Source organism: Harmonia axyridis, chromosome 3, assembly GCF_914767665.1.
Source record: "Harmonia axyridis chromosome 3, icHarAxyr1.1, whole genome shotgun sequence".
NCBI classification, from domain to species: Eukaryota; Metazoa; Arthropoda; class Insecta; order Coleoptera; family Coccinellidae; genus Harmonia; species Harmonia axyridis.
In genome coordinates, this window is record NC_059503.1 from 13268033 (window position 1) to 13281687 (window position 13655).

Consider the following 13655-nt stretch of genomic DNA (forward strand, 5'->3'; position numbering starts at 1 on the left):
GAGAGTATAATACTGAGACGCTTTCTGCACTTGTATCTTAAGAGTAGAGATTAAATACTCACATTCAGAGGAATTCTTGCTCTTCCAATCAATTCATTTTCATGCTGACCATGTGCAGCAGTAACAGCAATTTCCTTCATCAGCTTTCTCACTCCCTTCACTCCTTTTACATCGAATATTTTGCCAAATTTTTCTGTGACAGACTCAGCTGGATCAAAATCCCACACTTCTAGGCATAAGTTATCGTCAGTTGCATTATCTGACCAAGGTCTAGAACACAATGAGGAATATTAAGATTTATTGACAGACCCCTGAATAGGAAAAATATTGTGTTTATGTTTTTGAAGTGAAGTTTGTGTAAAAAGAGCAGATTCCCAAAGGGCAGTACCTACAATCCTAACACATCCAAGGGCGTTCCACAGAACGTAAGACGTCCTGCATTGAATTAAATTTATATTTTTCTTAGGGTAGGTTTAGTATCTGAATGATAACATTAAATTCTAAGCCAAATGATTCAACTTACAGTGCGAAATGCTCCTCCCACATGGGGCTCAAAGTTGCTTCTTTCATCGACGAATTGTATTTGTGAGCAGGATTGGATGTAAGGTAGAGGGTTACAAAAGGATCACTCAGTCCGTTCGAATCTTTTGGTGCTAAATCCTTAGCTTCTATCACCTCAACATTTAGAAGTATTTTTGGTGCTTCCTTCTGTTCAGCAGCGTTGAACATGTTCTGATGATACTCATTTGAAACGTGAAAAGCGTCTTGAACGTAGGAAAGTAAGGCAGTCTGTCCAATATCGCAACTCAGGTCGCAACCGATATTGTGGATGATTTCGTACAGAATTTCGGAATACAGTTCATCGATCTGAAAGCAGAACCTTCTTTAATGAAAAACTCCTCAAAGCCTATTGAAACAAACAAGATGAAATAAGAAATAATATATGTGTGGAAAATATTTATTATAGTTTTTTTAATGTTAGAGTCCAAAAAACAATTTCACAAATTATGCTTCAACGAGAATCATTAAATGAAAATTTTCTTTCAAAACACCTGGAAGAGATGGAGAAAGTTATGAATCATTTAATATAAAACTCAAATTAGACCAAAGCCATATTGAATCTTGATCCAATCGAAGCGAAAAAAGAGAAACATGGAAATAAAATTATTCAGAATCAAAAGTTCAAATTGTGGAAAGAATCCAAAATGAATGCAGTTTTCTTGAAGAAATTTAAGTGTCACCAAACAATAAAAAACGGATAAAGACAGTAGTATCAGAGCAACCATTATGTAGGAAGTATAATGGCACAATGAAGAGTGCAATTAACAAAATGATTAAGCATAACATATGGGTGGAGCTACATAAAACGTAATCCACCAATAAATTAAAGATAGAAGATAGAAAACACAGAATAGATAATGAACAGATAAGAGAATACCTAAAAATATAAACCATAGTAGAGATGATAAAGAAAATAGACAGAATGTTTATTGTATTCGTGGAGAACCCCGAAAGCAACATAATAAAACATAAAAAAGTGAAATAAAACAAGAGGAAGAAATGTTAGTTTTCTATAAAACATAAGGAATCAAGATATTCTTCAAACCCAAATGAAGTAGGTAATCTTGGGAACATTAGAAGTGTTACATCCCTCAAATTTATTCGAATCAAACAAAAAGACAAATTACTCAATTCACATAATATCTCTTAAAACTGTTAAATAATTGTACAATATGGCCTGTGTCCAGTGGATTTCGTAATCGATAGTCAATAAGCTCGCTTTTTTCAAGAGCTTCTATAATTATACTCGAGTGTTGTTATGAGGTTAATACTTGACAGCATAATGAAGTAACAGGTTACGAAAATAATTTATCAAGTTGAAAATATAAATTTTAGAATATGTTGTCGACATTTTTATCACGTATTGGGTGTCGCCGATGAAAAAGGCATTGGAGTTATTGGCGATGCTGATATAATATTTATACAATCTCAAAGAGCGGAAAACATTCAAAACAATGGTGATGAAACCTTCAATCTAATTATTTATGCAAATTTCACAGATTGAAGAACAATGGATATAATTCTCAGCGGCAAAAATCGATTTTTTCTGAACTCATATTATTTAATGAATCTTTGGCTTCTGGTATATTTTTTCTATGTGAAAACCCTTGTACAAGTCAGGTGATCGATGGAACATCAATAACTATAGGCTCTAGTATTATCAGCAGCATTCCAAAGATTTTTGAGACGTTTATACCTATTAGCAGAGAGATATATTAGTTAACATTCGAATTGTCTGAACAGCTGCATGGCTTATGCCTGGTAAAGGTATTGACACCAATCTCTTGATATTTGCTGAATTGGAAGCCGTTGTCATCTGTAATCACTAGCCGGTTTATTGATTAGACCCACCAAACCCAGAAGTTAAAATTCACGCATCCTTCTGCCTATTACCGCTCGGGAGTTCCACAAGGGAATCATTTGGGTTCTTTTCTGTTCCTCATGTCATTACTACTTGTTGCAGATATGCGAAATTCCTCTCATTTGCTGAAGTGAACATTTTTTGGTGGTCAACAGCTTAGCTGAGATGTTGCGCCTCAAATCTCGGGAGGATGAAAAAACCGAGCTACATTTCAAGTAACATTGAGTGCAGTAGGTGTCATAAAGGTTTGGTTGTTTCAATTTTTTTTTTAATTTTACTTTTAAACTAATTGCGAAATTGGATTTACTCCGTAAGTAATAAATAAACTTTTTGCCTTATTGCAAATATTGTATCACAATATTCGGAGTGATTCAAAAAATTTTTATTTTGAATTCTTCAAATGGTATCAGGTGTTACATAATCGAATATAAATCTTTGAATCACATTGAAAAAGACAAATAGCATTATTCGTAGTCAATGACTTCCTGTTAGTCCAAAAATATAAACAAAAGTCCTCACTTGACCTTAGAGTCTAGTTTTGGCAACCGACTGTATGACATTTAGAAAGCACACGTATCATTTGCGAGATTACGAACATACAAAGGTTTTAAAAATATTCAATCATTCGAAAATATATCTTCAATTCATTTTTGGAAGTTATTTCAACCCTTTTGAGGTATTGGGGTGCTAACAAATCGTCATATATCTGCCAAAGAACTGTTAGCATTGCAATATGTTCTTTAATCAACTTCAATCAATTCTACCCTTACACAATGCACACAGAGCTTTAACTAATTTTAACTGAAAGGTATTATTCTGAAATTTTGATCGCATAGTCAAAACTTCAAATTAAAATTTTCTTGGTATATGATTATGAATTTTCGTTCCAAAATTAGTGGTATCCATCAGGAGTCTTCATAGTTTAATACTTCAATATACAAATTCTATATTCAGGGATTGACTAGACAAAATTCCAAACTTTGTGCCAAAATTTCTAGGATGTATAGCTATAAATCGAAGATGAGTCTATTTTGTTTTAAACTATGCAAATGCATCATAGAAGCATGTTCTGTGACATGCCATGAAAAGATTTAATAACGTGATAGTCTCACAAGAATGTCATATATCACTTTTTCTCAACAATTTTTTGAAGAAACGAATAAACTTATAGAAATAATAAATACACGTTTGAAATAGTTTAAACTTCTCCTATGCCGATATGCTTTTACATATCGGCAACAGATCATGAAAAAATGACATTCTGTCTTCGAATTTATATATTGTGTGGCTCAGATTGTTATCAGATCAGAAAAACTTTATAATTTTTCACATACTTAACTGAATTTTTCTACATTCATGCAAAAAGCAAAACTTTATTGAACTATATTTAGTGGAAAAAGAAGTTCTTTATTGCACTAGTGCAATAAAGTTTTTATTGCACTCATCTGTCATTCTACTTCAACGTGCTGTCACCAATTGTTCATTCACTTTCAACATTGAGGGTAAAAATAAAGTTTGAGGTAAATTGTTCGTAACGTATTAGTTCCTGTTTCAATGCAAATCGATATTAATAATAAAGTATTCAAGTTGCACTTTTCATTTTCCTACACCTAGTGCCGCACCTCAATAAATCATTTTTTGCTTTTTGCATGAACGTAGAAAAAATGTTGTATGCAACTCGTGCAAAAATTGTTTATTGCACTCGACGTGTTGTCCAACTCGACCTAACGGCCTCGTCGGACAATTTCACGTCGAGGGCAATAAACAATCACTTTTTGCACTTGTTGCATAAATAACTATTGTGAATAACGCTTTTATTAATCGACTTACTTTATATCCACACAAAATTAAACAATTACGGTAACCTATCTAGAGCTCAAAAAAATTACTTCAGATTATCTGCAACTTCAAGAAGATAACTGCCAAAAATGATTTTCTAGGAGTCATAGTCTTGATGTTATAGATACCCAGAGATGCATTTTTTGAAAATAATTTCCTACAGTGAACTACACATATTTTCAGGTGTAATTTTGCTACAACTCAAAGTTATAAAAGTCCAGTGATTATAAGGCATCAACCACAACTGAACTCACTGTCATAGAAGCCAAATAAATGCTTGTTTGTCTCTCCATTTCCTCCCTCGTAATACCCCTGAAATTATTCTTGGGCAATGATTTCCTCCTTCTTGGTACAACCCTCGGAGCTCCATTGTTATTATTGCTGTTGTTATTATTGACATTATTGTTGTTATTGTTGGCTCTACGAACGTCGAGTTGAGAACGAAAACTCTTCAACATATTTCAACACTTTCACCGAGATTCCCGTATCTTGGAAGCATAACCAAACTTTTTTCAGATCGAACTAGACTCGAATCGTTTTTCAGCAATCATGTCTCACGTAAAAACGGTCAAATACCAACAGGGTGGATCGACCAAACCGAACTGATACAACCGGTGCCAAATCTATTCCTGTAAGCAACCGTAACAGACGGATATTTTGCAGCATTCTGTTTTCGTCCGTCTGATTTCAGGAAAATTCGATCAAGGTGGAAATTTTGAATGTTCGATATTTAGGTCATCACTTCTCTTCACTTAAGATACGTTAATTGACGTCAAAATAGAAGTGCGAACGCTTGTGGGTGGTTTCTTCGAGTGTATGACGTGCTGTTTTATTTTCAACAGCTTGGATGGAAATCGATAGATATGGCCTTAGCCTACCCGAAGCCGAAGGGGGTTGGCTTGTGCCTGGCACAGGGTTGTTACCCTTGACTCTTGAGATATCAGGAATGAGGTTGTTGAAAAATGCGAGAAATGCTTTATTGGAACATTAATTGTTTATATTCCCATTTTATTGTTAGTCAACATTTTAGTCGCCCCTAAGATATCAGTAGGTATTTAATGAAAAAAATATTTGAGAGTTGACAATTTGAACATGAAATTTAAATTTAAAAATATTGAATTATATGAAATCTATCAACAAATATCATTTAGAGCCGTTTTTGAAAAAAAGTCATCGATGAAAGGTACCGGGTTTTTCACCATAATTTGACCCCCTTTAACTTTGTTACTAAAAGGAGTACAAAAAAATGTTTTCTACAAAAGTTTCACGAAATCGACTAGTGTTTTCTAAAATGATTTCACAAAACGAAATATATACAGAAAGGGCAACATATTGATTACAACTTCATTTTTTCAAATGGAACACCCTGTATATTTTTCTATGTTAGGCTAGCTCTTTTCCCCCTGATTATGAATATATAACATATGTCTGGTCTATCTCTCTTATTCTGAGTACCACAGAGTTTCAAATTTTAAGAACCACCTGGCAAGCTAAGTAACCAGTTTTCAAGTGGTAGGCTGCGAAAACTCAAAAAGCCTTTTTTTGAGTTATCTCGTTGGCAACGATATATGAAACTGTTCATCGAATATACACTACACAGAAGCAGAAATGTTTGAAATATTTTCACTTTTTGTGAAGAACAATAAAAATAAGAACGCTACAAGGAGAGAATATATGGAGTTGCATCATAATCATCCAATTACAATTTATAGTGAAAAACGAATGTCATATCGTTGCCAACGAGATAACTCAAAAAAGGACATTTTGAGTTTTCGCAGCCTACCACTTGAAAACTGGTTACTCTGCTTGCCAGGTGGTTCTTAAAATTTGAAACTCTGTGGTACTCAGAATAATAGAGATAGACCAAACATATGCTATATATTCGTAATCAGGAAAAAAAGAGCTAGTCAAATATAGAAAAATATACAGGGTGTTCCATTTGAAAAAATGAAGTTGCAATCAATATATTGGACACTCTGTATATATTTAATTTTGTTAAATCATTTTGAAAAACACTAGTGGATTTCGTGAAACTTTTGTAGGAAAATTTTTTTTGTACCTCTTTTAGCAACAAAGTTGAAGGGGGGTCAAATTATGGTGAAAAACCCGGTACAGGGTGCGGCAGAGCCGATTGACGAGTTTTGACAGGTCATTGCTCGGGATGTGTTGGAGGCAGGTAGGTGCAGAAGGGGTCTTCGTGTTCCCATTTCGGCATTCCTGTCAACATTTTCAGTCAAAACTCCATGAAAGACCACTCCATTCACCTAAAGTCAATGTTTGGTGCGCTCTGTCCCAATTCGGAGTGATAGGCCCTTATTTCACCGTCACAGTAACTTCCCAGCGTTATGTGTCAATGTTGGAAACCTTCCTACACCCTGAATTGAAAGAACTTGCTGAAAAACACGATCTGGCAAACATCTGGTTGAAGAAGGATGGCGCTACAGCCCCCATAGCTCGAAGTTCATTAGCTGTTTTGAGACAAATGTTTCCAGAGAGACTGATCTCACTGAGAGGTGACGTCGGTTGGCCTGCGCGCTCACCAGATTTGAGCATCTGCGACTTCTTCCCTTGGGTCCACCTTGAAGATAAGGTCTTCAAACATCGTCCACACACCCTGCCAGAACTCAAGCAGCGAATAACCGAATAAATCCGGGCCATACCGCTCGAGATATTCGAAAACTTCCAAAATCGACCGCATCAATGTGTCGCTGCTGACGTGATAATCTTTTCCAAAATTTGAGCAAAAAAGTTATATCTTCTACTGCTTTGAATGAATAAAACCATTTTTCTCTCAATTTCACCATTTTTTAAAATAACTCCTCAGTCGGCTCTGCCGCACCCTGTATATCACATAACTCTCACATGTATTAGCAGTAAATCAACAAAAGGCCTATCAGTTTTAAGAAAAAATTTTCTCCAAGTGCTTCACTGACTATGACGTCATATATCAGTGATGGCTCTTAACTTTTTGAGCATTCATTCTCAACTGTTACCTTTAAAGCAGGGTTCGATCGAGATGATAATTTGCAGTTGGAGTTATAATTTTAAAGTGCAAAATTTCATATAATTTTTTCTGACTCACGAATCTCAACAAGAAGGTAGTGGTTAGTGTATGAATATAGTTGATTATACTCCGCATACACAGAACCTTCATATTTTATGCTTATAAAAATCTACGTTTATTGGTTAGCTCGAATTTTCGAGACAATTTTTTTTTATGATTGTTCAGTGATTTTAAAAGAAAATTTCACGCGTTCAGATTTCATGATTTCTGAAAATAGCGGAAGAACATTGTTTCAAATGCATTATGTTCTCATTTCGATTATTTTCCTCAATAAATACGCAGTTTGCATATGAGTAATGGGTACGGAAATAATTTGCTATAAAAAAATGTATCGACTTAGCCATCACATTGCTAAGGCGTTCAAAGAAATAAATCAAATTTCTAAACATTCCGCCCGTTCTGATTCAATTAATTCGAATACATATCAATCATTCGCTCAAGTTATAATTAGAAGCTTAGTTGATCATTACGTCAATAAGCTTTCAGCAGGTTCATGAATATTGAGTCTCTACCATTTCCCCTACGCAAAACAAGTTATCTCATTTTTTCAATTTCGATTATAATTCTATATTTAACCTATCTCACATTTTACAGTTCATTGCAATTACCTATTTAAAAATCTTTGTATACTCAGTACCATCTAATATTCTAAATGTTTCACATCCAGAAACCAATAATTTTTCAACTTAACTTTTAGCAAGACAGTATTCACCTTACTATAACAAAAAAGTCAAAGTTTCATCTGAATAAACTTGTTCAAGAGAGCGGACTAGTTTGTATATTTTTATTAATCGAGCTTTCATCTACAACATTTTGGAGCTTGACAAATATCTCGATTTCGAAAGCGTCAATTTTATCAATATATTCGCAATAAAATTCTTGCTTCTCGAGATATTGGTTTTTCTTATCGAGAAATTGGCAGCAGTATTATTTTTACAACAATCGCGAAAAAAAACTGATGAACTAAAACGTGTCACAGAATGTCAAAATAGGAGATTCAAACAACTAGTTCTACGAAACCGTTGACCTAGAGCGCCAAAGCGCTAGCTGACCTTTTTGTTGGATTGAAATCTCAAAGAACGTGTGTGAGATATGATGAAGAGGGACCTTCACAGACATTTAACGAATTCAAAGCTTTTTTGAACATGATCCTCAATCTCACTAAGGATATTTTGAGGAATTGCTGATTTTAGTTGTTTCCAAAACATTTATTGAAATGAACAAAAGTAAAGGAATGAGTTTATGAATTTCTAGATTTACTACTCACATTAAGTGCTGCAGAAATTATTTCAGTCTTGTTCTTTTGATCGTTGGATTCAGAATCCGATGATGTTGATATAGTATCAGATTCGATTTCTGTATCTGGTGGAATAACATCACTCTCTTCAGAAGAGTTGGCTATAGCAGCTGCCTTGGCTACATCCTCTTTTTCTTCTTTCTCGCGGGATATGGCCAGTTCAGCGTTTTCCCTGAATAATGATCCGAATTTCTCGAAGAATCCACCATCAATTTCTTGAATTCTAGGATAAATAAATATAAAACAATTAGTACTAGTAAAAAAACATTTTTCTCTATCCAATTCGGGATGTATAACTTAACTTGAAGACACAGTAACATTGGTACTGACTTTCAGACATTAAGATATTCAATATTTCAACATTTCATCTATGACGTTTTCTCAATTTTTTGAGTTCGGAAGGGTAAAGAGAGGGTGGTTATTCGGGACAACTCTCCCGTGATTAGAAGAAAAAAAAATTGTAAGTAACAATACAAAAAAAAATTTGCTTTTTCAAAGTGGGGGTGAACCCCTCCAAGAGTCAATTCTAGTTACGCCACTGTATCAGATAGTAAGTTAAATAATCTAAAATGAAAAGAGATTATTCGAATAGATCGGTATTCATCAATTATCTTTTAAGTTCTCTATAAAATTCAAGGTTTCAACTCATTAAATGCCAATAATAAAAAATTCTGATGACTAGCTCATCAAAACGGTTATTCATTCATAAATATTTTCAAAAGAAGTGGCTATATATAGGTACTTAATCAATAAAAGGTTATTAAATGAATCCTTATTTTCTACATATTTGCCTTTTCCTATGATTCATTGTATAGGCGTCAGTCATATTAGTTTCAAATATTTTTTAATATACATATATTTAGAATGAGGTAAGTAGTAAGTATCCATATCTATTAAATTCAAAGGTGAACTAGAAAGTGAATTACTTCATAGTATAAAAAGTCCAATATATGCCTGGAACGATTCTTTACTTAGCCAATTAACATGCCACCAATATATATAGCATATTTATAAACCATAATATGGAAGAAAGTGTACATATATTGATTAAAAATTATTTAAAGGTCACAAAGGTGTAATTTTGAATCACCGTATTCAGCTGATCTTCAATGTGATATTGATTGAAATTGAGTGGAATTCAAATTCACTATTATTGAACAAAAAATAACAATTACAATCTTTTTGTAAAATTCTATGCTGATAGCCTGATCAGAATCATAAAAAATTTGAGAAGAATATTGACAAGAAAGTGAGAAAAGCACTGACGTGAAGTCAGGAACTGTTATTACGGTTTTTTCGATATTCTGCTTGAAATTTCTATAGTTCTGATAATGTAAATTGAAATTTTGCAGGGACTTGAAATTATTATTAAACACCTGAAATATATCAACTGCGTCCGTTTTGGAATCACGGATATATTATGGGTATTTTTTTTATATTCTACTAGAAATACTTCGAAAAAATTGCTATCATAGATAATAAAGAAAATAACTGAGTTGGCTCCGAATTTCAACCGTAATTTGTTTTAAATTTTGAAATATAAAGAATGTATACTTTGAAATAACAAGCTCCATACTCTATTGATATATTTATTTTCAACTTCATAACATCCACCTATCACAATAATAGTATCTAATACATCCACTTATTGAATACTTATGGCTTTTAATTTTTTTAGTTGAATATATTCTAATCACATATCACAAAAAATGGAAGACAATGTTAAAGCTGCCAAATTTTCATTATTTGGTTTTATATATATTGCAGGTACCTATTAATGGAAGACAACGACAGTACTTTATTTTTTATAGATGAATTCATCCAAATTACTTCTAATTTCAGTAAAAATAGAATAATTAATATCAGCTTTACTTAAAAATTGTAATACATCAACCAAGTTCAAGTTCAGTACAATAAACAAATTAGATATTGGAATTGAGTGTGATTCATACTGAATAACTCAGGAAAAACATTTTCCATGTCAGAGAAAAGTAATAGAGACCATCAATCATAGAAGATAGTATATCTTACTTCGAAAGGAAACAATATTCTTTGCTGGTTTATTAGAATCTTAAATTTCCTATGCAAACATATTTATAATCAATATAATCTTCTATACCATTATGACCACCTTCTCTTCCAATTCCAGACTGTTTAACTCCTCCAAACGGTACTTCCGCTGCTGATATGATACCTTCATTAACACCAACCATTCCTACTTCCAATCTTTTGCTCACTCTGAATATTTGACTAATATCACTGGAAAAAATATAACCAGCTAATCCCACTTCAGGTTGATTAGATATAAATAAACTCTCTTCTTCTGTTCTGAATCGCACAATGCTAACAACAGGACCAAAAATCTCTTCCATATAAAGCTTCATAGTTTCTCGGACATCAGTCAAAACTGTAGGCTCATAAAATAAATCACCCACAGACAGCGCCCTCTTTCCACCAAGTAAACAATTAGCACCTTTAGAAATTGCATCATCCACCAAATGGCTAACTTTCTGCAATTGAGCTACATTAATCATTGGCCCTATTTTAACATCACCTTTAGACCCATCCCCCATCTTTAATTTACGTATCTCCACAAGGAGATTATCAACAAAACAATCATAAATACCATCTTGAACCAAAAATCTGTTAGGTGCAATACAAGTTTGACCAGAATTTCTGAATTTTGAGTTGAGTGCTGATTTAACCGCCACATCTACATCTGCTGAATTATAAACAATAAATGGAGCATTACCTCCCAGTTCTAAACCCACTCGTTTGATATGTGGAGCACATTTTTCATTAATAATTTTACCAACTTGCACAGATCCAGTGAAAGATATTCCTCTTATATCAGGACTCTTGCACATGAAATCTACTACAGGTGGGTTAGAGGCATGTGAACTTGTTACAACATTAACCACACCTTTTGGAATCCCAGCTTCATGAGCAAGTTGAGCCATAGCAAGTGCCGTTAATGGAGTATCAGTAGCAGGTTTAACAACACATGTACACCCAGCAGCTAAAGCTGCAGATAATTTTCTTGTGATCATAGCTAATGGAAAATTAAATGCAGTTATTAAACCAACGACACCTATAGGTTGTTTTTCTACAAAATATTTCTTTGTTGGATAGGTGCTTTGAAGAATTTCGCCATTAATACGTCTTGCTTCTTCAGCATAAAATTCTATATAAGCATTTCCATAATTGACTTCGGCTCTCGATTCAATAAAAGGTTTACCACTTTCTAAGGTGATGATTTGAGCAATGGTTTCTTCATGTTTCAACATCAATTCATACCATTTTTTCATTATGTTAGAACGTTCATATGCAGACGTATTTCTCCATTCTTTAAAAGCTAAAGAAGCTGCTTTGATAGCCACTTCAACATCTTTTTCCTCCATATCAGGAACCTTTGCTAAAATCTCCCCATTTGCTGGATTCGATACAGTGAATATTTTGTCATCTGCAGCACAAACCCACTCTCCATCAATATAAGCCCGTTCTTTTATAAGAGGTAAATGACATAAATTTCGACCAGAATACATAATATTCATTATTTTAGTACTGCCTCCTAGAAGTCTATAATTTTTAAGAACTTTGTGAAGCATTTTCTTGCAACGATTGAGAACCACGAAGAGACTGAATTAGTTTCAATGATATCTAAGTCCGGTCATTATTAATACAATAAAGTATTTGATCAATTTGACACAAACATAATAATAATTGAAGATGTCATTGATCGTGACCTTAATGCAAAAGTAAGGTTATGTTGCTATGTTGAGTATGCGCATAGAAAAGCGATATAATAATTCATTCCTATTATATTTAACATTTTTGGTAGAATGGAATGGAAAAGAACAATAGGATTTCAAGATCATTAAATATGTAATGCCTGCCTATTCCCTTCCAATAAATTACACCATTTGCAAGTTAGCGGAAAGAATCGTACTAAAATGTTGAAGTAGAACAGGTCATAGGCGTAGTTGAGTTTCAATCGGAGGGAAGACTTCATACTGAGCATTACAATCGAAATACGAATTTTGAATTGGAAAGATTGCAAATAATATTAGGTTTCTATTGTCTTTTCTATCTCAACCGAATACATCATCCAAGTAAATATATTTCAAGAGAAATAAATCATGTGTGTTTGAAGTTTGAACCCTAGATTATTTATTCCGAATTACAAAACAGTGTGCGGGAATATTATTCTATTTAGTATCCTTCTTTCAATTTCATTTATAATTTTTTCATTTATTCTGAAAGCTAGGAAAATTAATATGATATGCACAACGATTTTGCATCCAATTGAATGAATTTCATTGACACTCTGTTAGTCTGTGTCTGAAAATGTCTTATTCGATTCGAATGAAATCCTGTTTGGCCGTAGATAGTCCTATTCGAATTCAAGCTTTCATTATAGGATGCGTATGAGTTTACTCTCCATATCTCGCGATCTAATAGTCCGATTTTGAAGAAATTTGGAATGGATATACATATTTGGATGATGTCATAAAGCGAATCCATAATAATTGAAGTTCTTTCGGATATAACGGTACACCTTACCCATGTTGAAGAAATTCTATAAGTTTATTATAAGGATATTCGGGATGCGGATCATAAACGATTTTATAGCAATTTTATGAACGAAGGCTGCGCCCATATGACGTATGAGGACTACTGCATAGTGTATACTAACTCAGGGCATTTCGTTACACTCAACACTAACTAATAGGTTTTTTCACAAGAATCTAAAATATACTTTTTATTTGATAAAAATTAACAGAGACAAAACGATGTCATCACTTCCAAGCTTCAAATATAGTCAATTTATTATCCGGAAAACATCTTTTTTTTTTCTAACGCTTTTTATTCCACTAGTTTATGAATCATGAAAATTCGAATATTAGATTAATAACGCACTTAATTTTTTGAATATTCTTAAGAATATTTACTAATTATTGAAAAATATGAATTAATGAACTGTTTTATGAAATTTCTGGCGTGACCTGGTTATTTCTTTGTTTGAATTATTT

The 13655-nt window shown here is 33.2% G+C and overlaps 2 protein-coding genes across 7 annotated transcripts in view; both read right to left on the reverse strand.

The window, feature by feature from the left end:
- The window catches only part of LOC123677143 (protein unc-13 homolog 4B), a 33138-nt gene that overhangs the window by 4405 nt on the left and 15078 nt on the right, over positions 1-13655 (reverse strand). For 5 of the 6 annotated variants that reach the window (XM_045613672.1, XM_045613673.1, XM_045613677.1 and 2 more), the window contains 3 exons: positions 8593-8845; positions 524-867; positions 63-270 (listed from right to left, as the gene is read on the reverse strand). In XM_045613672.1, the coding sequence (XP_045469628.1) occupies positions 63-270; positions 524-867; positions 8593-8845 (805 nt within the window). Of the gene's footprint in view, positions 1-62; positions 271-523; positions 868-4515; positions 4932-8592; positions 8846-13655 lie in introns of those variants that run through there. The other variant, XM_045613678.1, reaches the window with a different exon arrangement.
- Positions 8765-12393, reverse strand: LOC123677144 (glutarate-semialdehyde dehydrogenase). The gene has a single exon (XM_045613679.1). The coding sequence runs from the start codon at positions 12228-12230 to the stop codon at positions 10686-10688; it is 1545 nt and encodes a 514-aa protein (XP_045469635.1). The 5' UTR covers positions 12231-12393; the 3' UTR covers positions 8765-10685.